We start from the raw sequence: 27152 nt of genomic DNA, 5'->3' as shown, positions 1-27152 counted from the left end.
TAATTTGGACATGAAAGTTTGAATTAAAAAAAAACATGAAGCGATCCTTGTTTGCATTTCAAAGAACTGTAATCTCAGTATAGTCACGCAGTTTCAATTGATTGGTAGTTCAAGTGAATTTTGCCTAATAATAATGAAATTAATATTTCCTCGACGCAATTCAAAATTTACGTGTGTGTTTCAAAACAACACTTTAAGGTAACACGGGACAGATATTTAAGCAAGTTACTATAACGAGTACAGTTTTCTTTAAATACTGTGACTAGAATCATTTCTGCATACTTACATTCAGCAGAAACACATCTGTGTTTTTCTCTTTAAAGAATCTAAAACCAATCTTTGTGGAAAATTACTGACAAGATGTGAACAATTTGCAAAACTTTGATTTTTGTGAGATATTGATCCTTTAATATTTCGCCAAATTTTCATTTTTTTTAGCTTTGCCAAGCTTACCCAGTCTTATTACTGCAAAATGTTTACAATCCCTACTAATAGCACGCCGTGGCTGTCAATGTCAGAATTCTACCGGTCAACAGTTGACCGGCATTTCGTGTTATATTAGTTCCCCTTTGAATCTTGAAGATTCCCTTGCGATGCCACCCTTTTGTCAATGCCGTAAGGTTTGCACTTCACTTCTGATTTTCACAATTGCAATGCTATTCAATTTTCAATTCAATTCCTTACTTGATATATTTCATGAACTATTTTACTTTAAGAAGCTTAAAATATACCAGTGGCATGTCGTGAAATTTGTAAAGTGACATAAGTAAGAGGTGCATTCATATTTGTTTTATTTGAAAAACAACAACAACTTCAGAATCAATATTCTGATATAAAAACGTAACACAAGTACTAAAGAAACGACATAGAATAAATAACATGACAGAAATTATGCTACTGATATATCTCTTTGCGAATCCCTAACATTTGTAACTCGCTTCCAAGCATAGTCATATCGAAGTAATGATTTCCTGACAGTGTCTTTGTTAGAATCATTCAACAAACATCGTCGTACATAGACGGAATACCCTAAAGCAACAATTTTGTTGACTTGGGATCGAACGTCAGAATGAGATAAAAGTCTCGATTCCCAACACCTTGTCTTGGTGAATCCTGACGACAATTTACAGTATGTCACGTAGCGTTTAGGATCGGAAAGTTTCCTCACACAGAACTCGTACACAGCTGCAGGAAAAGTCTTTCCTCCGCAGACGCTGGTTTTGCGGAAACCCTTTCTTCCTCTGTATCTTTCAGACCACAAAGAGTCGTTTTCTGGTTTGGTGGGAGAGATAACTAGTTCCCATGGGGACCACTGTATTTTGTTTAAAGAAAAGTTCGTGTCCGGAACGTTTTCTCTCTTCAGTTTTCTAAGAGCGTTCATCTGAAATATTATGAAATACAATTTACCACAAATGGTAAAGAGCTGCGTGGTCATACAACAAATATTTTTGCCAGCCAAGGAATCCCGAAAAAGAGAGCAGGCTGGATCGATAAATAGAAAACCTCTGGTTAGCCAAAGTGTTCTTTTAAGGGTCGAGAAACATTTTCAATCTAATGGGGTGTATTCTGAAATAGAAGAAGAAGAAGAAGAAAAAAGACTTCTACGTACCTTTTGACAAGAAATGGCCAAGAGTTTCGCCTTCTTTCTATCGACTGCAGAGCTGGGTTTCTTTTTGGCGATGGTTTTCTTGACTTTATGAATGAGGGAACTGTTTTTCTTCAGTTTGGTAATGGAAGGAGCCTTTGTGAGCGAAGGTTTCTTTTTCAGAGCTGGCTTGAATGGAAGTGTTCTGGACTTTGGCTTCTCTGCGGTTGACGAGGAAGTTGAAGGTTCTTCTTCTCCCTCTCTTAGAGCCCCGAACAGAGCGTGTACGTCCTTATGGAGACCCATTCTAGCATCTCTGGCACGGACTTCCTGTTCATAGAGGTCTAGAAACTCTGCTCCTTGCTCTCTATAGCAAATAGCCATGATAAAATCAAATAAGTTGGAAAACTGCTCCAACTCCACTCGTCTGCCCGCCGTCTTGTTGGCCAGTGTTTGGTAGAAGTTTTTGGTTCTCTCATCGCCCGAACCTCCGCACTGTACACCGTACACGCGGACACTCTGAATGAGATGAAAAGTGTTTATGAGCCAAAATTTAAACTGCTTTGCTTTTAATGTTGCTTTGAATTATAAGTGATCGAAATTAATTTACCATCAAAAGCGTGTATACTCTAATTATTGCATAAAAGTACTCACCATTGCTGCCAATTTGTCTAATTCCACTTCCCAATCTAATCTCAATTTATTGTCTGGGTAATTTACACCATGCGGATTTGCATCTCCAATCATCACCAGAGCTCTCTGTGATCTCGGCGTCCACGATAGACTTTGAACCCCATGCAACACCAATTCATAACATTCATCGCTATCGCCGCCACCCGTGGATTCAACATTTTTCACCCAGTTACACAGTTCTTTCAAATCGGTTGAAAAGTCAATGTGTTTGGTGACATATGACGAGTTTTTATCACAATAATCACCATGAGCGAAGACAGCAATTCTAAGACCGGGTATGTCCGTCTGTAGTCGTAGAATCAATTCTTGCACATTTTCTTTTACAGCGTTTATAGAACTGGACATCGACCCAGTAGTATCAAAAGAGAAGCAGATCTCCATTGGTCCTCCTGGTGGAACAGCCATGTTCATTTGATCAGGGTATTTCTGTGGATATGAATGTTCTGTATCCGCACGAGTTTATATACATTCGGGGTGAAGACTCGCGATTCCTGTCTCGAGCTCGTGCATGGGGAAGACTGGCGATTTTGGGATAAGATAGACTGGCGATACATTTAACATAGATTTTTGCTGACGATCTTTGCTATGCACATTTTAAAGCCTTTCAATACATTTTGGAAAATTAACGTGCAGTTAACTTATTTTAAGTTTTTTTTACAGTGATGTAGTCAAAAGCACAGCAAACATAGCAAGAATTCTTGATTAACTAATAAAAATAGTTCGCCAACATTTATTGGCCTGTTAAGATTAATCAGTTCTTGTAAGAAAAATGCCCATTTTATTTGACTTTTTAAGCCTTTTGTGAATTCATAATATTTTGGTATTATGCGTAATTTTGTCTAAATGGGGTTTTTTGTACCGATAAGTGCTGTCAGAATAACGTTTTGGTACTGAGAAGTAGTGTTTTTGTCGAACACTTCGTTTGGTGTTAAAATGCAAACCTAAAATGTAACTATTTAAATTTCAAGTTAGTCGACCAAACCTTCGAGATACAGGAGAGATGCAAGTACGCTATAGATAATGGTTTGTGTTGCGAACAAGGTTGGTGCCACGTTTTTCTTTACTTATACAGAAAGAGCGGAATAGAGAGCATCGTACATACGTTTAATACATATGCCATATGACAAGCACTTTAAGTTCATTTTGAGTCACCAATCGAAAAATAAAGGATTTGAACCAAGTTATTTTCAACATGCCATTAACATGAACATTAACATGGAGCGATTCTTACAGTAAAACAATTTATTTTTGCCAGTAAGTTTAAGAATGTCCCAAACCTCTCGACGCTCATGTTAAAACGAACTGTCACTGATAGAATACATCTTGAGAAACTACTGTACTTAGGAATTGTAAATTTGCTGAGTATGAAAAGTATTGGCAAACTATTTGTGATTTGTTATAAACTGTTTATAATAGCTGCAAGGATATTGTAATCAAATTATAGCAAAAGAAAATATGAGTATACTATTATGTATCCTTTTGCATATGTATGACTTTTGATAGATAGTGTCCCCCTCTCCCCCACCCACCTCTTAACTAAAAATACGCAAACTTCCATGGTTGATAAATAAAGTATTCGAGATTGTTTGTGCATATATGTCTGTTTGTCGCTGTATACACTTGTCTGTACATGTGCATTTTTATCTTCGGTATGTGACTGTGTTCATACTTATATCTTAAATGAAGTGAATATGTGATGTGTATGCACTGTAAACTAAGTATATGAGAAAATGTGAATAATTTGGACATGAAAGTTTGAATTAAAAAAAAACATGGAGCGATCCTTGTTTGCATTTCAAAGAACTGTAATCTCAGTATAGTCACGCAGTTTCAATTGATTGGTAGTTCAGGTGAATTTTGCCTAATAATAATGAAATTAATATTTCCTCGACGCAATTCAAAATTTACGTGTGTGTTTCAAAACAACACTTTAAGGTAACACGGGACAGATATTTAAGCAAGTTACTATAACGAGTACAGTTTTCTTTAAATACTGTGACTAGAATCATTTCTGCATACTTACATTCAGCAGAAACACATCTGTGTTTTTCTCTTTAAAGAATCTAAAACCAATCTTTGTGGAAAATTACTGACAAGATGTGAACAATTTGCAAAACTTTGATTTTTGTGAGATATTGATCCTTTAATATTTCGCCAAATTTTCATTTTTTTTAGCTTTGCCAAGCTTACCCAGTCTTATTACTGCAAAATGTTTACAATCCCTACTAATAGCACGCCGTGGCTGTCAATGTCAGAATTCTACCGGTCAACAGTTGACCGGCATTTCGTGTTATATTAGTTCCCCTTTGAATCTTGAAGATTCCCTTGCGATGCCACCCTTTTGTCAATGCCGTAAGGTTTGCACTTCACTTCTGATTTTCACAATTGCAATGCTATTCAATTTTCAATTCAATTCCTTACTTGATATATTTCATGAACTATTTTACTTTAAGAAGCTTAAAATATACCAGTGGCATGTCGTGAAATTTGTAAAGTGACATAAGTAAGAGGTGCATTCATATTTGTTTTATTTGAAAAACAACAACAACTTCAGAATCAATATTCTGATATAAAAACGCAACACAAGTACTAAAGAAACGACATAGAATAAATAACATGACAGAAATTATGCTACTGATATATCTCTTTGCGAATCCCTAACATTTGTAACTCGCTTCCAAGCATAGTCATATCGAAGTAATGATTTCCTGACAGTGTCTTTGTTAGAATCATTCAACAAACATCGTCGTACATAGACGGAATACCCTAAAGCAACAATTTTGTTGACTTGGGATCGAACGTCAGAATGAGATAAAAGTCTCGATTCCCAACACCTTGTCTTGGTGAATCCTGACGACAATTTACAGTATGTCACGTAGCGTTTAGGATCGGAAAGTTTCCTCACACAGAACTCGTACACAGCTGCCGGAAAAGTCTTTCCTTCGCAGACGCTGGTTTTGCGGAAACCCTTTCTTCCTCTGTATCTTTCAGACCACAAAGAGTCGTTTTCTGGTTTGGTGGGAGAGATAACTAGTTCCCATGGGGACCACTGTATTTTGTTTAAAGAAAAGTTCGTGTCCGGAACGTTTTCTCTCTTCAGTTTTCTAAGAGCGTTCATCTGAAATATTATGAAATACAATTTACCACAAATGGTAAAGAGCTGCGTGGTCATACAACAAATATTTTTGCCAGCCAAGGAATCCCGAAAAAGAGAGCAGGCTGGATCGATAAATAGAAAACCTCTGGTTAGCCAAAGTGTTCTTTTAAGGGTCGAGAAACATTTTCAATCTAATGGGGTGTATTCTGAAATAGAAGAAGAAGAAGAAGAAAAAAGACTTCTACGTACCTTTTGACAAGAAATGGCCAAGAGTTTCGCCTTCTTTCTATCGACTGCAGAGCTGGGTTTCTTTTTGGCGATGGTTTTCTTGACTTTATGAATGAGGGAACTGTTTTTCTTCAGTTTGGTAATGGAAGGAGCCTTTGTGAGCGAAGGTTTCTTTTTCAGAGCTGGCTTGAATGGAAGTGTTCTGGACTTTGGCTTCTCTGCGGTTGACGAGGAAGTTGAAGGTTCTTCTTCTCCCTCTCTTAGAGCCCCGAACAGAGCGTGTACGTCCTTATGGAGACCCATTCTAGCATCTCTGGCACGGACTTCCTGTTCATAGAGGTCTAGAAACTCTGCTCCTTGCTCTCTATAGCAAATAGCCATGATAAAATCAAATAAGTTGGAAAACTGCTCCAACTCCACTCGTCTGCCCGCCGTCTTGTTGGCCAGTGTTTGGTAGAAGTTTTTGGTTCTCTCATCGCCCGAACCTCCGCACTGTACACCGTACACGCGGACACTCTGAATGAGATGAAAAGTGTTTATGAGCCAAAATTTAAACTGCTTTGCTTTTAATGTTGCTTTGAATTATAAGTGATCGAAATTAATTTACCATCAAAAGCGTGTATACTCTAATTATTGCATAAAAGTACTCACCATTGCTGCCAATTTGTCTAATTCCACTTCCCAATCTAATCTCAATTTATTGTCTGGGTAATTTACACCATGCGGATTTGCATCTCCAATCATCACCAGAGCTCTCTGTGATCTCGGCGTCCACGATAGACTTTGAACCCCATGCAACACCAATTCATAACATTCATCGCTATCGCCGCCACCCGTGGATTCAACATTTTTCACCCAGTTACACAGTTCTTTCAAATCGGTTGAAAAGTCAATGTGTTTGGTGACATATGACGAGTTTTTATCACAATAATCACCATGAGCGAAGACAGCAATTCTAAGACCGGGTATGTCCGTCTGTAGTCGTAGAATCAATTCTTGCACATTTTCTTTTACAGCGTTTATAGAACTGGACATCGACCCAGTAGTATCAAAAGAGAAGCAGATCTCCATTGGTCCTCCTGGTGGAACAGCCATGTTCATTTGATCAGGGTATTTCTGTGGATATGAATGTTCTGTATCCGCACGAGTTTATATACATTCGGGGTGAAGACTCGCGATTCCTGTCTCGAGCTCGTGCATGGGGAAGACTGGCGATTTTGGGATAAGATAGACTGGCGATACATTTAACATAGATTTTTGCTGACGATCTTTGCTATGCACATTTTAAAGCCTTTCAATACATTTTGGAAAATTAACGTGCAGTTAACTTATTTTAAGTTTTTTTTACAGTGATGTAGTCAAAAGCACAGCAAACATAGCAAGAATTCTTGATTAACTAATAAAAATAGTTCGCCAACATTTATTGGCCTGTTAAGATTAATCAGTTCTTGTAAGAAAAATGCCCATTTTATTTGACTTTTTAAGCCTTTTGTGAATTCATAATATTTTGGTATTATGCGTAATTTTGTCTAAATGGGGTTTTTTGTACCGATAAGTGCTGTCAGAATAACGTTTTGGTACTGAGAAGTAGTGTTTTTGTCGAACACTTCGTTTGGTGTTAAAATGCAAACCTAAAATGTAACTATTTAAATTTCAAGTTAGTCGACCAAACCTTCGAGATACAGGAGAGATGCAAGTACGCTATAGATAATGGTTTGTGTTGCGAACAAGGTTGGTGCCACGTTTTTCTTTACTTATACAGAAAGAGCGGAATAGAGAGCATCGTACATACGTTTAATACATATGCCATATGACAAGCACTTTAAGTTCATTTTGAGTCACCAATCGAAAAATAAAGGATTTGAACCAAGTTATTTTCAACATGCCATTAACATGAACATTAACATGGAGCGATTCTTACAGTAAAACAATTTATTTTTGCCAGTAAGTTTAAGAATGTCCCAAACCTCTCGACGCTCATGTTAAAACGAACTGTCACTGATAGAATACATCTTGAGAAACTACTGTACTTAGGAATTGTAAATTTGCTGAGTATGAAAAGTATTGGCAAACTATTTGTGATTTGTTATAAACTGTTTATAATAGCTGCAAGGATATTGTAATCAAATTATAGCAAAAGAAAATATGAGTATACTATTATGTATCCTTTTGCATATGTATGACTTTTGATAGATAGTGTCCCCCTCTCCCCCACCCACCTCTTAACTAAAAATACGCAAACTTCCATGGTTGATAAATAAAGTATTCGAGATTGTTTGTGCATATATGTCTGTTTGTCGCTGTATACACTTGTCTGTACATGTGCATTTTTATCTTCGGTATGTGACTGTGTTCATACTTATATCTTAAATGAAGTGAATATGTGATGTGTATGCACTGTAAACTAAGTATATGAGAAAATGTGAATAATTTGGACATGAAAGTTTGAATTAAAAAAAAACATGGAGCGATCCTTGTTTGCATTTCAAAGAACTGTAATCTCAGTATAGTCACGCAGTTTCAATTGATTGGTAGTTCAAGTGAATTTTGCCTAATAATAATGAAATTAATATTTCCTCGACGCAATTCAAAATTTACGTGTGTGTTTCAAAACAACACTTTAAGGTAACACGGGACAGATATTTAAGCAAGTTACTATAACGAGTACAGTTTTCTTTAAATACTGTGACTAGAATCATTTCTGCATACTTACATTCAGCAGAAACACATCTGTGTTTTTCTCTTTAAAGAATCTAAAACCAATCTTTGTGGAAAATTACTGACAAGATGTGAACAATTTGCAAAACTTTGATTTTTGTGAGATATTGATCCTTTAATATTTCGCCAAATTTTCATTTTTTTTAGCTTTGCCAAGCTTACCCAGTCTTATTACTGCAAAATGTTTACAATCCCTACTAATAGCACGCCGTGGCTGTCAATGTCAGAATTCTACCGGTCAACAGTTGACCGGCATTTCGTGTTATATTAGTTCCCCTTTGAATCTTGAAGATTCCCTTGCGATGCCACCCTTTTGTCAATGCCGTAAGGTTTGCACTTCACTTCTGATTTTCACAATTGCAATGCTATTCAATTTTCAATTCAATTCCTTACTTGATATATTTCATGAACTATTTTACTTTAAGAAGCTTAAAATATACCAGTGGCATGTCGTGAAATTTGTAAAGTGACATAAGTAAGAGGTGCATTCATATTTGTTTTATTTGAAAAACAACAACAACTTCAGAATCAATATTCTGATATAAAAACGCAACACAAGTACTAAAGAAACGACATAGAATAAATAACATGACAGAAATTATGCTACTGATATATCTCTTTGCGAATCCCTAACATTTGTAACTCGCTTCCAAGCATAGTCATATCGAAGTAATGATTTCCTGACAGTGTCTTTGTTAGAATCATTCAACAAACATCGTCGTACATAGACGGAATACCCTAAAGCAACAATTTTGTTGACTTGGGATCGAACGTCAGAATGAGATAAAAGTCTCGATTCCCAACACCTTGTCTTGGTGAATCCTGACGACAATTTACAGTATGTCACGTAGCGTTTAGGATCGGAAAGTTTCCTCACAGAGAACTCGTACACAGCTGCAGGAAAAGTCTTTCCTCCGCAGACGCTGGTTTTGCGGAAACCCTTTCTTCCTCTGTATCTTTCAGACCACAAAGAGTCGTTTTCTGGTTTGGTGGGAGAGATAACTAGTTCCCATGGGGACCACTGTATTTTGTTTAAAGAAAAGTTCGTGTCCGGAACGTTTTCTCTCTTCAGTTTTCTAAGAGCGTTCATCTGAAATATTATGAAATACAATTTACCACAAATGGTAAAGAGCTGCGTGGTCATACAACAAATATTTTTGCCAGCCAAGGAATCCCGAAAAAGAGAGCAGGCTGGATCGATAAATAGAAAACCTCTGGTTAGCCAAAGTGTTCTTTTAAGGGTCGAGAAACATTTTCAATCTAATGGGGTGTATTCTGAAATAGAAGAAGAAGAAGAAGAAAAAAGACTTCTACGTACCTTTTGACAAGAAATGGCCAAGAGTTTCGCCTTCTTTCTATCGACTGCAGAGCTGGGTTTCTTTTTGGCGATGGTTTTCTTGACTTTATGAATGAGGGAACTGTTTTTCTTCAGTTTGGTAATGGAAGGAGCCTTTGTGAGCGAAGGTTTCTTTTTCAGAGCTGGCTTGAATGGAAGTGTTCTGGACTTTGGCTTCTCTGCGGTTGACGAGGAAGTTGAAGGTTCTTCTTCTCCCTCTCTTAGAGCCCCGAACAGAGCGTGTACGTCCTTATGGAGACCCATTCTAGCATCTCTGGCACGGACTTCCTGTTCATAGAGGTCTAGAAACTCTGCTCCTTGCTCTCTATAGCAAATAGCCATGATAAAATCAAATAAGTTGGAAAACTGCTCCAACTCCACTCGTCTGCCCGCCGTCTTGTTGGCCAGTGTTTGGTAGAAGTTTTTGGTTCTCTCATCGCCCGAACCTCCGCACTGTACACCGTACACGCGGACACTCTGAATGAGATGAAAAGTGTTTATGAGCCAAAATTTAAACTGCTTTGCTTTTAATGTTGCTTTGAATTATAAGTGATCGAAATTAATTTACCATCAAAAGCGTGTATACTCTAATTATTGCATAAAAGTACTCACCATTGCTGCCAATTTGTCTAATTCCACTTCCCAATCTAATCTCAATTTATTGTCTGGGTAATTTACACCATGCGGATTTGCATCTCCAATCATCACCAGAGCTCTCTGTGATCTCGGCGTCCACGATAGACTTTGAACCCCATGCAACACCAATTCATAACATTCATCGCTATCGCCGCCACCCGTGGATTCAACATTTTTCACCCAGTTACACAGTTCTTTCAAATCGGTTGAAAAGTCAATGTGTTTGGTGACATATGACGAGTTTTTATCACAATAATCACCATGAGCGAAGACAGCAATTCTAAGACCGGGTATGTCCGTCTGTAGTCGTAGAATCAATTCTTGCACATTTTCTTTTACAGCGTTTATAGAACTGGACATCGACCCAGTAGTATCAAAAGAGAAGCAGATCTCCATTGGTCCTCCTGGTGGAACAGCCATGTTCATTTGATCAGGGTATTTCTGTGGATATGAATGTTCTGTATCCGCACGAGTTTATATACATTCGGGGTGAAGACTCGCGATTCCTGTCTCGAGCTCGTGCATGGGGAAGACTGGCGATTTTGGGATAAGATAGACTGGCGATACATTTAACATAGATTTTTGCTGACGATCTTTGCTATGCACATTTTAAAGCCTTTCAATACATTTTGGAAAATTAACGTGCAGTTAACTTATTTTAAGTTTTTTTTACAGTGATGTAGTCAAAAGCACAGCAAACATAGCAAGAATTCTTGATTAACTAATAAAAATAGTTCGCCAACATTTATTGGCCTGTTAAGATTAATCAGTTCTTGTAAGAAAAATGCCCATTTTATTTGACTTTTTAAGCCTTTTGTGAATTCATAATATTTTGGTATTATGCGTAATTTTGTCTAAATGGGGTTTTTTGTACCGATAAGTGCTGTCAGAATAACGTTTTGGTACTGAGAAGTAGTGTTTTTGTCGAACACTTCGTTTGGTGTTAAAATGCAAACCTAAAATGTAACTATTTAAATTTCAAGTTAGTCGACCAAACCTTCGAGATACAGGAGAGATGCAAGTACGCTATAGATAATGGTTTGTGTTGCGAACAAGGTTGGTGCCACGTTTTTCTTTACTTATACAGAAAGAGCGGAATAGAGAGCATCGTACATACGTTTAATACATATGCCATATGACAAGCACTTTAAGTTCATTTTGAGTCACCAATCGAAAAATAAAGGATTTGAACCAAGTTATTTTCAACATGCCATTAACATGAACATTAACATGGAGCGATTCTTACAGTAAAACAATTTATCTTTGCCAGTAAGTTTAAGAATGTCCCAAACCTCTCGACGCTCATGTTAAAACGAACTGTCACTGATAGAATACATCTTGAGAAACTACTGTACTTAGGAATTGTAAATTTGCTGAGTATGAAAAGTATTGGCAAACTATTTGTGATTTGTTATAAACTGTTTATAATAGCTGCAAGGATATTGTAATCAAATTATAGCAAAAGAAAATATGAGTATACTATTATGTATCCTTTTGCATATGTATGACTTTTGATAGATAGTGTCCCCCTCTCCCCCACCCACCTCTTAACTAAAAATACGCAAACTTCCATGGTTGATAAATAAAGTATTCGAGATTGTTTGTGCATATATGTCTGTTTGTCGCTGTATACACTTGTCTGTACATGTGCATTTTTATCTTCGGTATGTGACTGTGTTCATACTTATATCTTAAATGAAGTGAATATGTGATGTGTATGCACTGTAAACTAAGTATATGAGAAAATGTGAATAATTTGGACATGAAAGTTTGAATTAAAAAAAAACATGGAGCGATCCTTGTTTGCATTTCAAAGAACTGTAATCTCAGTATAGTCACGCAGTTTCAATTGATTGGTAGTTCAAGTGAATTTTGCCTAATAATAATGAAATTAATATTTCCTCGACGCAATTCAAAATTTACGTGTGTGTTTCAAAACAACACTTTAAGGTAACACGGGACAGATATTTAAGCAAGTTACTATAACGAGTACAGTTTTCTTTAAATACTGTGACTAGAATCATTTCTGCATACTTACATTCAGCAGAAACACATCTGTGTTTTTCTCTTTAAAGAATCTAAAACCAATCTTTGTGGAAAATTACTGACAAGATGTGAACAATTTGCAAAACTTTGATTTTTGTGAGATATTGATCCTTTAATATTTCGCCAAATTTTCATTTTTTTTTAGCTTTGCCAAGCTTACCCAGTCTTATTACTGCAAAATGTTTACAATCCCTACTAATAGCACGCCGTGGCTGTCAATGTCAGAATTCTACCGGTCAACAGTTGACCGGCATTTCGTGTTATATTAGTTCCCCTTTGAATCTTGAAGATTCCCTTGCGATGCCACCCTTTTGTCAATGCCGTAAGGTTTGCACTTCACTTCTGATTTTCACAATTGCAATGCTATTCAATTTTCAATTCAATTCCTTACTTGATATATTTCATGAACTATTTTACTTTAAGAAGCTTAAAATATACCAGTGGCATGTCGTGAAATTTGTAAAGTGACATAAGTAAGAGGTGCATTCATATTTGTTTTATTTGAAAAACAACAACAACTTCAGAATCAATATTCTGATATAAAAACGCAACACAAGTACTAAAGAAACGACATAGAATAAATAACATGACAGAAATTATGCTACTGATATATCTCTTTGCGAATCCCTAACATTTGTAACTCGCTTCCAAGCATAGTCATATCGAAGTAATGATTTCCTGACAGTGTCTTTGTTAGAATCATTCAACAAACATCGTCGTACATAGACGGAATACCCTAAAGCAACAATTTTGTTGACTTGGGATCGAACGTCAGAATGAGATAAAAGTCTCGATTCCCAACACCTTGTCTTGGTGAATCCTGACGACAATTTACAGTATGTCACGTAGCGTTTAGGATCGGAAAGTTTCCTCACAGAGAACTCGTACACAGCTGCAGGAAAAGTCTTTCCTCCGCAGACGCTGGTTTTGCGGAAACCCTTTCTTCCTCTGTATCTTTCAGACCACAAAGAGTCGTTTTCTGGTTTGGTGGGAGAGATAACTAGTTCCCATGGGGACCACTGTATTTTGTTTAAAGAAAAGTTCGTGTCCGGAACGTTTTCTCTCTTCAGTTTTCTAAGAGCGTTCATCTGAAATATTATGAAATACAATTTACCACAAATGGTAAAGAGCTGCGTGGTCATACAACAAATATTTTTGCCAGCCAAGGAATCCCGAAAAAGAGAGCAGGCTGGATCGATAAATAGAAAACCTCTGGTTAGCCAAAGTGTTCTTTTAAGGGTCGAGAAACATTTTCAATCTAATGGGGTGTATTCTGAAATAGAAGAAGAAGAAGAAGAAAAAAGACTTCTACGTACCTTTTGACAAGAAATGGCCAAGAGTTTCGCCTTCTTTCTATCGACTGCAGAGCTGGGTTTCTTTTTGGCGATGGTTTTCTTGACTTTATGAATGAGGGAACTGTTTTTCTTCAGTTTGGTAATGGAAGGAGCCTTTGTGAGCGAAGGTTTCTTTTTCAGAGCTGGCTTGAATGGAAGTGTTCTGGACTTTGGCTTCTCTGCGGTTGACGAGGAAGTTGAAGGTTCTTCTTCTCCCTCTCTTAGAGCCCCGAACAGAGCGTGTACGTCCTTATGGAGACCCATTCTAGCATCTCTGGCACGGACTTCCTGTTCATAGAGGTCTAGAAACTCTGCTCCTTGCTCTCTATAGCAAATAGCCATGATAAAATCAAATAAGTTGGAAAACTGCTCCAACTCCACTCGTCTGCCCGCCGTCTTGTTGGCCAGTGTTTGGTAGAAGTTTTTGGTTCTCTCATCGCCCGAACCTCCGCACTGTACACCGTACACGCGGACACTCTGAATGAGATGAAAAGTGTTTATGAGCCAAAATTTAAACTGCTTTGCTTTTAATGTTGCTTTGAATTATAAGTGATCGAAATTAATTTACCATCAAAAGCGTGTATACTCTAATTATTGCATAAAAGTACTCACCATTGCTGCCAATTTGTCTAATTCCACTTCCCAATCTAATCTCAATTTATTGTCTGGGTAATTTACACCATGCGGATTTGCATCTCCAATCATCACCAGAGCTCTCTGTGATCTCGGCGTCCACGATAGACTTTGAACCCCATGCAACACCAATTCATAACATTCATCGCTATCGCCGCCACCCGTGGATTCAACATTTTTCACCCAGTTACACAGTTCTTTCAAATCGGTTGAAAAGTCAATGTGTTTGGTGACATATGACGAGTTTTTATCACAATAATCACCATGAGCGAAGACAGCAATTCTAAGACCGGGTATGTCCGTCTGTAGTCGTAGAATCAATTCTTGCACATTTTCTTTTACAGCGTTTATAGAACTGGACATCGACCCAGTAGTATCAAAAGAGAAGCAGATCTCCATTGGTCCTCCTGGTGGAACAGCCATGTTCATTTGATCAGGGTATTTCTGTGGATATGAATGTTCTGTATCCGCACGAGTTTATATACATTCGGGGTGAAGACTCGCGATTCCTGTCTCGAGCTCGTGCATGGGGAAGACTGGCGATTTTGGGATAAGATAGACTGGCGATACATTTAACATAGATTTTTGCTGACGATCTTTGCTATGCACATTTTAAAGCCTTTCAATACATTTTGGAAAATTAACGTGCAGTTAACTTATTTTAAGTTTTTTTTACAGTGATGTAGTCAAAAGCACAGCAAACATAGCAAGAATTCTTGATTAACTAATAAAAATAGTTCGCCAACATTTATTGGCCTGTTAAGATTAATCAGTTCTTGTAAGAAAAATGCCCATTTTATTTGACTTTTTAAGCCTTTTGTGAATTCATAATATTTTGGTATTATGCGTAATTTTGTCTAAATGGGGTTTTTTGTACCGATAAGTGCTGTCAGAATAACGTTTTGGTACTGAGAAGTAGTGTTTTTGTCGAACACTTCGTTTGGTGTTAAAATGCAAACCTAAAATGTAACTATTTAAATTTCAAGTTAGTCGACCAAACCTTCGAGATACAGGAGAGATGCAAGTACGCTATAGATAATGGTTTGTGTTGCGAACAAGGTTGGTGCCACGTTTTTCTTTACTTATACAGAAAGAGCGGAATAGAGAGCATCGTACATACGTTTAATACATATGCCATATGACAAGCACTTTAAGTTCATTTTGAGTCACCAATCGAAAAATAAAGGATTTGAACCAAGTTATTTTCAACATGCCATTAACATGAACATTAACATGGAGCGATTCTTACAGTAAAACAATTTATCTTTGCCAGTAAGTTTAAGAATGTCCCAAACCTCTCGACGCTCATGTTAAAACGAACTGTCACTGATAGAATACATCTTGAGAAACTACTGTACTTAGGAATTGTAAATTTGCTGAGTATGAAAAGTATTGGCAAACTATTTGTGATTTGTTATAAACTGTTTATAATAGCTGCAAGGATATTGTAATCAAATTATAGCAAAAGAAAATATGAGTATACTATTATGTATCCTTTTGCATATGTATGACTTTTGATAGATAGTGTCCCCCTCTCCCCCACCCACCTCTTAACTAAAAATACGCAAACTTCCATGGTTGATAAATAAAGTATTCGAGATTGTTTGTGCATATATGTCTGTTTGTCGCTGTATACACTTGTCTGTACATGTGCATTTTTATCTTCGGTATGTGACTGTGTTCATACTTATATCTTAAATGAAGTGAATATGTGATGTGTATGCACTGTAAACTAAGTATATGAGAAAATGTGAATAATTTGGACATGAAAGTTTGAATTAAAAAAAAACATGGAGCGATCCTTGTTTGCATTTCAAAGAACTGTAATCTCAGTATAGTCACGCAGTTTCAATTGATTGGTAGTTCAAGTGAATTTTGCCTAATAATAATGAAATTAATATTTCCTCGACGCAATTCAAAATTTACGTGTGTGTTTCAAAACAACACTTTAAGGTAACACGGGACAGATATTTAAGCAAGTTACTATAACGAGTACAGTTTTCTTTAAATACTGTGACTAGAATCATTTCTGCATACTTACATTCAGCAGAAACACATCTGTGTTTTTCTCTTTAAAGAATCTAAAACCAATCTTTGTGGAAAATTACTGACAAGATGTGAACAATTTGCAAAACTTTGATTTTTGTGAGATATTGATCCTTTAATATTTCGCCAAATTTTCATTTTTTTTTAGCTTTGCCAAGCTTACCCAGTCTTATTACTGCAAAATGTTTACAATCCCTACTAATAGCACGCCGTGGCTGTCAATGTCAGAATTCTACCGGTCAACAGTTGACCGGCATTTCGTGTTATATTAGTTCCCCTTTGAATCTTGAAGATTCCCTTGCGATGCCACCCTTTTGTCAATGCCGTAAGGTTTGCACTTCACTTCTGATTTTCACAATTGCAATGCTATTCAATTTTCAATTCAATTCCTTACTTGATATATTTCATGAACTATTTTACTTTAAGAAGCTTAAAATATACCAGTGGCATGTCGTGAAATTTGTAAAGTGACATAAGTAAGAGGTGCATTCATATTTGTTTTATTTGAAAAACAACAACAACTTCAGAATCAATATTCTGATATAAAAACGCAACACAAGTACTAAAGAAACGACATAGAATAAATAACATGACAGAAATTATGCTACTGATATATCTCTTTGCGAATCCCTAACATTTGTAACTCGCTTCCAAGCATAGTCATATCGAAGTAATGATTTCCTGACAGTGTCTTTGTTAGAATCATTCAACAAACATCGTCGTACATAGACGGAATACCCTAAAGCAACAATTTTGTTGACTTGGGATCGAACGTCAGAATGAGATAAAAGTCTCGATTCCCAACACCTTGTCTTGGTGAATCCTGACGACAATTTACAGTATGTCACGTAGCGTTTAGGATCGGAAAGTTTCCTCACAGAGAACTCGTACACAGCTGCAGGAAAAGTCTTTCCTCCGCAGACGCTGGTTTTGCGGAAACCCTTTCTTCCTCTGTATCTTTCAGACCACAAAGAGTCGTTTTCTGGTTTGGTGGGAGAGATAACTAGTTCCCATGGGGACCACTGTATTTTGTTTAAAGAAAAGTTCGTGTCCGGAACGTTTTCTCTCTTCAGTTTTCTAAGAGCGTTCATCTGAAATATTATGAAATACAATTTACCACAAATGGTAAAGAGCTGCGTGGTCATACAACAAATATTTTTGCCAGCCAAGGAATCCCGAAAAAGAGAGCAGGCTGGATCGATAAATAGAAAACCTCTGGTTAGCCAAAGTGTTCTTTTAAGGGTCGAGAAACATTTTCAATCTAATGGGGTGTATTCTGAAATAGAAGAAGAAGAAGAAGAAAAAAGACTTCTACGTACCTTTTGACAAGAAATGGCCAAGAGTTTCGCCTTCTTTCTATCGACTGCAGAGCTGGGTTTCTTTTTGGCGATGGTTTTCTTGACTTTATGAATGAGGGAACTGTTTTTCTTCAGTTTGGTAATGGAAGGAGCCTTTGTGAGCGAAGGTTTCTTTTTCAGAGCTGGCTTGAATGGAAGTGTTCTGGACTTTGGCTTCTCTGCGGTTGACGAGGAAGTTGAAGGTTCTTCTTCTCCCTCTCTTAGAGCCCCGAACAGAGCGTGTACGTCCTTATGGAGACCCATTCTAGCATCTCTGGCACGGACTTCCTGTTCATAGAGGTCTAGAAACTCTGCTCCTTGCTCTCTATAGCAAATAGCCATGATAAAATCAAATAAGTTGGAAAACTGCTCCAACTCCACTCGTCTGCCCGCCGTCTTGTTGGCCAGTGTTTGGTAGAAGTTTTTGGTTCTCTCATCGCCCGAACCTCCGCACTGTACACCGTACACGCGGACACTCTGAATGAGATGAAAAGTGTTTATGAGCCAAAATTTAAACTGCTTTGCTTTTAATGTTGCTTTGAATTATAAGTGATCGAAATTAATTTACCATCAAAAGCGTGTATACTCTAATTATTGCATAAAAGTACTCACCATTGCTGCCAATTTGTCTAATTCCACTTCCCAATCTAATCTCAATTTATTGTCTGGGTAATTTACACCATGCGGATTTGCATCTCCAATCATCACCAGAGCTCTCTGTGATCTCGGCGTCCACGATAGACTTTGAACCCCATGCAACACCAATTCATAACATTCATCGCTATCGCCGCCACCCGTGGATTCAACATTTTTCACCCAGTTACACAGTTCTTTCAAATCGGTTGAAAAGTCAATGTGTTTGGTGACATATGACGAGTTTTTATCACAATAATCACCATGAGCGAAGACAGCAATTCTAAGACCGGGTATGTCCGTCTGTAGTCGTAGAATCAATTCTTGCACATTTTCTTTTACAGCGTTTATAGAACTGGACATCGACCCAGTAGTATCAAAAGAGAAGCAGATCTCCATTGGTCCTCCTGGTGGAACAGCCATGTTCATTTGATCAGGGTATTTCTGTGGATATGAATGTTCTGTATCCGCACGAGTTTATATACATTCGGGGTGAAGACTCGCGATTCCTGTCTCGAGCTCGTGCATGGGGAAGACTGGCGATTTTGGGATAAGATAGACTGGCGATACATTTAACATAGATTTTTGCTGACGATCTTTGCTATGCACATTTTAAAGCCTTTCAATACATTTTGGAAAATTAACGTGCAGTTAACTTATTTTAAGTTTTTTTTACAGTGATGTAGTCAAAAGCACAGCAAACATAGCAAGAATTCTTGATTAACTAATAAAAATAGTTCGCCAACATTTATTGGCCTGTTAAGATTAATCAGTTCTTGTAAGAAAAATGCCCATTTTATTTGACTTTTTAAGCCTTTTGTGAATTCATAATATTTTGGTATTATGCGTAATTTTGTCTAAATGGGGTTTTTTGTACCGATAAGTGCTGTCAGAATAACGTTTTGGTACTGAGAAGTAGTGTTTTTGTCGAACACTTCGTTTGGTGTTAAAATGCAAACCTAAAATGTAACTATTTAAATTTCAAGTTAGTCGACCAAACCTTCGAGATACAGGAGAGATGCAAGTACGCTATAGATAATGGTTTGTGTTGCGAACAAGGTTGGTGCCACGTTTTTCTTTACTTATACAGAAAGAGCGGAATAGAGAGCATCGTACATACGTTTAATACATATGCCATATGACAAGCACTTTAAGTTCATTTTGAGTCACCAATCGAAAAATAAAGGATTTGAACCAAGTTATTTTCAACATGCCATTAACATGAACATTAACATGGAGCGATTCTTACAGTAAAACAATTTATTTTTGCCAGTAAGTTTAAGAATGTCCCAAACCTCTCGACGCTCATGTTAAAACGAACTGTCACTGATAGAATACATCTTGAGAAACTACTGTACTTAGGAATTGTAAATTTGCTGAGTATGAAAAGTATTGGCAAACTATTTGTGATTTGTTATAAACTGTTTATAATAGCTGCAAGGATATTGTAATCAAATTATAGCAAAAGAAAATATGAGTATACTATTATGTATCCTTTTGCATATGTATGACTTTTGATAGATAGTGTCCCCCTCTCCCCCACCCACCTCTTAACTAAAAATACGCAAACTTCCATGGTTGATAAATAAAGTATTCGAGATTGTTTGTGCATATATGTCTGTTTGTCGCTGTATACACTTGTCTGTACATGTGCATTTTTATCTTCGGTATGTGACTGTGTTCATACTTATATCTTAAATGAAGTGAATATGTGATGTGTATGCACTGTAAACTAAGTATATGAGAAAATGTGAATAATTTGGACATGAAAGTTTGAATTAAAAAAAAACATGGAGCGATCCTTGTTTGCATTTCAAAGAACTGTAATCTCAGTATAGTCACGCAGTTTCAATTGATTGGTAGTTCAAGTGAATTTTGCCTAATAATAATGAAATTAATATTTCCTCGACGCAATTCAAAATTTACGTGTGTGTTTCAAAACAACACTTTAAGGTAACACGGGACAGATATTTAAGCAAGTTACTATAACGAGTACAGTTTTCTTTAAATACTGTGACTAGAATCATTTCTGCATACTTACATTCAGCAGAAACACATCTGTGTTTTTCTCTTTAAAGAATCTAAAACCAATCTTTGTGGAAAATTACTGACAAGATGTGAACAATTTGCAAAACTTTGATTTTTGTGAGATATTGATCCTTTAATATTTCGCCAAATTTTCATTTTTTTTTAGCTTTGCCAAGCTTACCCAGTCTTATTACTGCAAAATGTTTACAATCCCTACTAATAGCACGCCGTGGCTGTCAATGTCAGAATTCTACCGGTCAACAGTTGACCGGCATTTCGTGTTATATTAGTTCCCCTTTGAATCTTGAAGATTCCCTTGCGATGCCACCCTTTTGTCAATGCCGTAAGGTTTGCACTTCACTTCTGATTTTCACAATTGCAATGCTATTCAATTTTCAATTCAATTCCTTACTTGATATATTTCATGAACTATTTTACTTTAAGAAGCTTAAAATATACCAGTGGCATGTCGTGAAATTTGTAAAGTGACATAAGTAAGAGGTGCATTCATATTTGTTTTATTTGAAAAACAACAACAACTTCAGAATCAATATTCTGATATAAAAACGCAACACAAGTACTAAAGAAACGACATAGAATAAATAACATGACAGAAATTATGCTACTGATATATCTCTTTGCGAATCCCTAACATTTGTAACTCGCTTCCAAGCATAGTCATATCGAAGTAATGATTTCCTGACAGTGTCTTTGTTAGAATCATTCAACAAACATCGTCGTACATAGACGGAATACCCTAAAGCAACAATTTTGTTGACTTGGGATCGAACGTCAGAATGAGATAAAAGTCTCGATTCCCAACACCTTGTCTTGGTGAATCCTGACGACAATTTACAGTATGTCACGTAGCGTTTAGGATCGGAAAGTTTCCTCACAGAGAACTCGTACACAGCTGCAGGAAAAGTCTTTCCTCCGCAGACGCTGGTTTTGCGGAAACCCTTTCTTCCTCTGTATCTTTCAGACCACAAAGAGTCGTTTTCTGGTTTGGTGGGAGAGATAACTAGTTCCCATGGGGACCACTGTATTTTGTTTAAAGAAAAGTTCGTGTCCGGAACGTTTTCTCTCTTCAGTTTTCTAAGAGCGTTCATCTGAAATATTATGAAATACAATTTACCACAAATGGTAAAGAGCTGCGTGGTCATACAACAAATATTTTTGCCAGCCAAGGAATCCCGAAAAAGAGAGCAGGCTGGATCGATAAATAGAAAACCTCTGGTTAGCCAAAGTGTTCTTTTAAGGGTCGAGAAACATTTTCAATCTAATGGGGTGTATTCTGAAATAGAAGAAGAAGAAGAAGAAAAAAGACTTCTACGTACCTTTTGACAAGAAATGGCCAAGAGTTTCGCCTTCTTTCTATCGACTGCAGAGCTGGGTTTCTTTTTGGCGATGGTTTTCTTGACTTTATGAATGAGGGAACTGTTTTTCTTCAGTTTGGTAATGGAAGGAGCCTTTGTGAGCGAAGGTTTCTTTTTCAGAGCTGGCTTGAATGGAAGTGTTCTGGACTTTGGCTTCTCTGCGGTTGACGAGGAAGTTGAAGGTTCTTCTTCTCCCTCTCTTAGAGCCCCGAACAGAGCGTGTACGTCCTTATGGAGACCCATTCTAGCATCTCTGGCACGGACTTCCTGTTCATAGAGGTCTAGAAACTCTGCTCCTTGCTCTCTATAGCAAATAGCCATGATAAAATCAAATAAGTTGGAAAACTGCTCCAACTCCACTCGTCTGCCCGCCGTCTTGTTGGCCAGTGTTTGGTAGAAGTTTTTGGTTCTCTCATCGCCCGAACCTCCGCACTGTACACCGTACACGCGGACACTCTGAATGAGATGAAAAGTGTTTATGAGCCAAAATTTAAACTGCTTTGCTTTTAATGTTGCTTTGAATTATAAGTGATCGAAATTAATTTACCATCAAAAGCGTGTATACTCTAATTATTGCATAAAAGTACTCACCATTGCTGCCAATTTGTCTAATTCCACTTCCCAATCTAATCTCAATTTATTGTCTGGGTAATTTACACCATGCGGATTTGCATCTCCAATCATCACCAGAGCTCTCTGTGATCTCGGCGTCCACGATAGACTTTGAACCCCATGCAACACCAATTCATAACATTCATCGCTATCGCCGCCACCCGTGGATTCAACATTTTTCACCCAGTTACACAGTTCTTTCAAATCGGTTGAAAAGTCAATGTGTTTGGTGACATATGACGAGTTTTTATCACAATAATCACCATGAGCGAAGACAGCAATTCTAAGACCGGGTATGTCCGTCTGTAGTCGTAGAATCAATTCTTGCACATTTTCTTTTACAGCGTTTATAGAACTGGACATCGACCCAGTAGTATCAAAAGAGAAGCAGATCTCCATTGGTCCTCCTGGTGGAACAGCCATGTTCATTTGATCAGGGTATTTCTGTGGATATGAATGTTCTGTATCCGCACGAGTTTATATACATTCGGGGTGAAGACTCGCGATTCCTGTCTCGAGCTCGTGCATGGGGAAGACTGGCGATTTTGGGATAAGATAGACTGGCGATACATTTAACATAGATTTTTGCTGACGATCTTTGCTATGCACATTTTAAAGCCTTTCAATACATTTTGGAAAATTAACGTGCAGTTAACTTATTTTAAGTTTTTTTTACAGTGATGTAGTCAAAAGCACAGCAAACATAGCAAGAATTCTTGATTAACTAATAAAAATAGTTCGCCAACATTTATTGGCCTGTTAAGATTAATCAGTTCTTGTAAGAAAAATGCCCATTTTATTTGACTTTTTAAGCCTTTTGTGAATTCATAATATTTTGGTATTATGCGTAATTTTGTCTAAATGGGGTTTTTTGTACCGATAAGTGCTGTCAGAATAACGTTTTGGTACTGAGAAGTAGTGTTTTTGTCGAACACTTCGTTTGGTGTTAAAATGCAAACCTAAAATGTAACTATTTAAATTTCAAGTTAGTCGACCAAACCTTCGAGATACAGGAGAGATGCAAGTACGCTATAGATAATGGTTTGTGTTGCGAACAAGGTTGGTGCCACGTTTTTCTTTACTTATACAGAAAGAGCGGAATAGAGAGCATCGTACATACGTTTAATACATATGCCATATGACAAGCACTTTAAGTTCATTTTGAGTCACCAATCGAAAAATAAAGGATTTGAACCAAGTTATTTTCAACATGCCATTAACATGAACATTAACATGGAGCGATTCTTACAGTAAAACAATTTATTTTTGCCAGTAAGTTTAAGAATGTCCCAAACCTCTCGACGCTCATGTTAAAACGAACTGTCACTGATAGAATACATCTTGAGAAACTACTGTACTTAGGAATTGTAAATTTGCTGAGTATGAAAAGTATTGGCAAACTATTTGTGATTTGTTATAAACTGTTTATAATAGCTGCAAGGATATTGTAATCAAATTATAGCAAAAGAAAATATGAGTATACTATTATGTATCCTTTTGCATATGTATGACTTTTGATAGATAGTGTCCCCCTCTCCCCCACCCACCTCTTAACTAAAAATACGCAAACTTCCATGGTTGATAAATAAAGTATTCGAGATTGTTTGTGCATATATGTCTGTTTGTCGCTGTATACACTTGTCTGTACATGTGCATTTTTATCTTCGGTATGTGACTGTGTTCATACTTATATCTTAAATGAAGTGAATATGTGATGTGTATGCACTGTAAACTAAGTATATGAGAAAATGTGAATAATTTGGACATGAAAGTTTGAATTAAAAAAAAACATGGAGCGATCCTTGTTTGCATTTCAAAGAACTGTAATCTCAGTATAGTCACGCAGTTTCAATTGATTGGTAGTTCAAGTGAATTTTGCCTAATAATAATGAAATTAATATTTCCTCGACGCAATTCAAAATTTACGTGTGTGTTTCAAAACAACACTTTAAGGTAACACGGGACAGATATTTAAGCAAGTTACTATAACGAGTACAGTTTTCTTTAAATACTGTGACTAGAATCATTTCTGCATACTTACATTCAGCAGAAACACATCTGTGTTTTTCTCTTTAAGGAATCTAAAACCAATCTTTGTGGAAAATTACTGACAAGATGTGAACAATTTGCAAAACTTTGATTTTTGTGAGATATTGATCCTTTAATATTTCGCCAAATTTTCATTTTTTTTAGCTTTGCCAAGCTTACCCAGTCTTATTACTGCAAAATGTTTACAATCCCTACTAATAGCACGCCGTGGCTGTCAATGTCAGAATTCTACCGGTCAACAGTTGACCGGCATTTCGTGTTATATTAGTTCCCCTTTGAATCTTGAAGATTCCCTTGCGATGCCACCCTTTTGTCAATGCCGTAAGGTTTGCACTTCACTTCTGATTTTCACAATTGCAATGCTATTCAATTTTCAATTCAATTCCTTACTTGATATATTTCATGAACTATTTTACTTTAAGAAGCTTAAAATATACAAGTGGCATGTCGTGAAATTTGTAAAGTGACATAAGTAAGAGGTGCATTCATATTTGTTTTATTTGAAAAACAACAACAACTTCAGAATCAATATTCTGATATAAAAACGCAACACAAGTACTAAAGAAACGACATAGAATAAATAACATGACAGAAATTATGCTACTGATATATCTCTTTTCGAATCCCTAACATTTGTAACTCGCTTCCAAGCATAGTCATATCGAAGTAATGATTTCCTGACAGTGTCTTTGTTAGAATCATTCAACAAACATCGTCGTACATAGACGGAATACCCTAAAGCAACAATTTTGTTGACTTGGGATCGAACGTCAGAATGAGATAAAAGTCTCGATTCCCAACACCTTGTCTTGGTGAATCCTGACGACAATTTACAGTATGTCACGTAGCGTTTAGGATCGGAAAGTTTCCTCACAGAGAACTCGTACACAGCTGCAGGAAAAGTCTTTCCTCCGCAGACGCTGGTTTTGCGGAAACCCTTTCTTCCTCTGTATCTTTCAGACCACAAAGAGTCGTTTTCTGGTTTGGTGGGAGAGATAACTAGTTCCCATGGGGACCACTGTATTTTGTTTAAAGAAAAGTTCGTGTCCGGAACGTTTTCTCTCTTCAGTTTTCTAAGAGCGTTCATCTGAAATATTATGAAATACAATTTACCACAAATGGTAAAGAGCTGCGTGGTCATACAACAAATATTTTTGCCAGCCAAGGAATCCCGAAAAAGAGAGCAGGCTGGATCGATAAATAGAAAACCTCTGGTTAGCCAAAGTGTTCTTTTAAGGGTCGAGAAACATTTTCAATCTAATGGGGTGTATTCTGAAATAGAAGAAGAAGAAGAAGAAAAAAGACTTCTACGTACCTTTTGACAAGAAATGGCCAAGAGTTTCGCCTTCTTTCTATCGACTGCAGAGCTGGGTTTCTTTTTGGCGATGGTTTTCTTGACTTTATGAATGAGGGAACTGTTTTTCTTCAGTTTGGTAATGGAATGAGCCTTTGTGAGCGAAGGTTTCTTTTTCAGAGCTGGCTTGAATGGAAGTGTTCTGGACTTTGGCTTCTCTGCGGTTGACGAGGAAGTTGAAGGTTCTTCTTCTCCCTCTCTTAGAGCCCCGAACAGAGCGTGTACGTCCTTATGGAGACCCATTCTAGCATCTCTGGCACGGACTTCCTGTTCATAGAGGTCTAGAAACTCTGCTCCTTGCTCTCTATAGCAAATAGCCATGATAAAATCAAATAAGTTGGAAAACTGCTCCAACTCCACTCGTCTGCCCGCCGTCTTGTTGGCCAGTGTTTGGTAGAAGTTTTTGGTTCTCTCATCGCCCGAACCTCCGCACTGTACACCGTACACGCGGACACTCTGAATGAGATGAAAAGTGTTTATGAGCCAAAATTTAAACTGCTTTGCTTTTAATGTTGCTTTGAATTATAAGTGATCGAAATTAATTTACCATCAAAAGCGTGTATACTCTAATTATTGCATAAAAGTACTCACCATTGCTGCCAATTTGTCTAATTCCACTTCCCAATCTAATCTCAATTTATTGTCTGGGTAATTTACACCATGCGGATTTGCATCTCCAATCATCACCAGAGCTCTCTGTGATCTCGGCGTCCTCGATAGACTTTGAACCCCATGCAACACCAATTCATAACATTCATCGCTATCGCCGCCACCCGTGGATTCAACATTTTTCACCCAGTTACACAGTTCTTTCAAATCGGTTGAAAAGTCAATGTGTTTGGTGACATATGACGAGTTTTTATCACAATAATCACCATGAGCGAAGACAGCAATTCTAAGACCGGGTATGTCCGTCTGTAGTCGTAGAATCAATTCTTGCACATTTTCTTTTACAGCGTTTATAGAACTGGACATCGACCCAGTAGTATCAAAAGAGAAGCAGATCTCCATTGGTCCTCCTGGTGGAACAGCCATGTTCATTTGATCAGGGTATTTCTGTGGATATGAATGTTCTGTATCCGCACGAGTTTATATACATTCGGGGTGAAGACTCGCGATTCCTGTCTCGAGCTCGTGCATGGGGAAGACTGGCGATTTTGGGATAAGATAGACTGGCGATACATTTAACATAGATTTTTGCTGACGATCTTTGCTATGCACATTTTAAAGCCTTTCAATACATTTTGGAAAATTAACGTGCAGTTAACTTATTTTAAGTTTTTTTTACAGTGATGTAGTCAAAAGCACAGCAAACATAGCAAGAATTCTTGATTAACTAATAAAAATAGTTCGCCAACATTTATTGGCCTGTTAAGATTAATCAGTTCTTGTAAGAAAAATGCCCATTTTA

General features: G+C 37.2%; 7 protein-coding genes across 7 annotated transcripts; all 7 read right to left on the bottom strand.

Moving 5' to 3' along the window:
* Window positions 1–774: 774 nt before the first annotated feature.
* LOC136272637 (uncharacterized) lies at window positions 775–2827 on the bottom strand. The gene is made up of 3 exons (XM_066074529.1): window positions 2240–2827; window positions 1610–2104; window positions 775–1381 (listed from the first exon to the last, which is right to left on the bottom strand). The coding sequence occupies exons 1-3, from the start codon at window positions 2687–2689 to the stop codon at window positions 890–892; spliced, it is 1437 nt and encodes a 478-aa protein (XP_065930601.1). The 5' UTR covers window positions 2690–2827; the 3' UTR covers window positions 775–889.
* A 1962-nt stretch (window positions 2828–4789) lies between these two features.
* Window positions 4790–6841, bottom strand: LOC136272636 (uncharacterized). Its single transcript, XM_066074528.1, has 3 exons — window positions 6255–6841; window positions 5625–6119; window positions 4790–5396 (listed from the first exon to the last, which is right to left on the bottom strand). The coding sequence occupies exons 1-3, from the start codon at window positions 6702–6704 to the stop codon at window positions 4905–4907; spliced, it is 1437 nt and encodes a 478-aa protein (XP_065930600.1). The 5' UTR covers window positions 6705–6841; the 3' UTR covers window positions 4790–4904.
* A 1963-nt stretch (window positions 6842–8804) lies between these two features.
* Window positions 8805–10832, bottom strand: LOC117681640 (uncharacterized). Its single transcript, XM_034446999.2, has 3 exons — window positions 10270–10832; window positions 9640–10134; window positions 8805–9411 (listed from the first exon to the last, which is right to left on the bottom strand). The coding sequence occupies exons 1-3, from the start codon at window positions 10717–10719 to the stop codon at window positions 8920–8922; spliced, it is 1437 nt and encodes a 478-aa protein (XP_034302890.2). The 5' UTR covers window positions 10720–10832; the 3' UTR covers window positions 8805–8919.
* A 1988-nt stretch (window positions 10833–12820) lies between these two features.
* Window positions 12821–14848, bottom strand: LOC105320768 (uncharacterized). The gene is made up of 3 exons (XM_034447004.2): window positions 14286–14848; window positions 13656–14150; window positions 12821–13427 (listed from the first exon to the last, which is right to left on the bottom strand). The coding sequence occupies exons 1-3, from the start codon at window positions 14733–14735 to the stop codon at window positions 12936–12938; spliced, it is 1437 nt and encodes a 478-aa protein (XP_034302895.2). The 5' UTR covers window positions 14736–14848; the 3' UTR covers window positions 12821–12935.
* Window positions 14849–16836: 1988 nt separating this feature from the next.
* Window positions 16837–18864, bottom strand: LOC136272635 (uncharacterized). Its single transcript, XM_066074527.1, has 3 exons — window positions 18302–18864; window positions 17672–18166; window positions 16837–17443 (listed from the first exon to the last, which is right to left on the bottom strand). Exons 1-3 carry the CDS (start codon window positions 18749–18751, stop codon window positions 16952–16954), a joined length of 1437 nt encoding a protein of 478 aa, XP_065930599.1. The 5' UTR covers window positions 18752–18864; the 3' UTR covers window positions 16837–16951.
* A 1988-nt stretch (window positions 18865–20852) lies between these two features.
* On the bottom strand, window positions 20853–22881 carry LOC105345421 (uncharacterized). The gene is made up of 3 exons (XM_034447003.2): window positions 22318–22881; window positions 21688–22182; window positions 20853–21459 (listed from the first exon to the last, which is right to left on the bottom strand). Exons 1-3 carry the CDS (start codon window positions 22765–22767, stop codon window positions 20968–20970), a joined length of 1437 nt encoding a protein of 478 aa, XP_034302894.2. The 5' UTR covers window positions 22768–22881; the 3' UTR covers window positions 20853–20967.
* Window positions 22882–24877: 1996 nt separating this feature from the next.
* LOC136272634 (uncharacterized) lies at window positions 24878–26941 on the bottom strand. The gene is made up of 3 exons (XM_066074525.1): window positions 26333–26941; window positions 25703–26197; window positions 24878–25474 (listed from the first exon to the last, which is right to left on the bottom strand). The coding sequence occupies exons 1-3, from the start codon at window positions 26780–26782 to the stop codon at window positions 24983–24985; spliced, it is 1437 nt and encodes a 478-aa protein (XP_065930597.1). The 5' UTR covers window positions 26783–26941; the 3' UTR covers window positions 24878–24982.
* Window positions 26942–27152: the final 211 nt, after the last annotated feature.

The sequence above is a fragment of the Magallana gigas genome, chromosome 2 (assembly GCF_963853765.1).
Source record: "Magallana gigas chromosome 2, xbMagGiga1.1, whole genome shotgun sequence".
In the NCBI taxonomy this organism is placed as follows: domain Eukaryota; kingdom Metazoa; phylum Mollusca; class Bivalvia; order Ostreida; family Ostreidae; genus Magallana; species Magallana gigas.
This window is presented reverse-complemented; position numbering and strand designations above follow the sequence as displayed.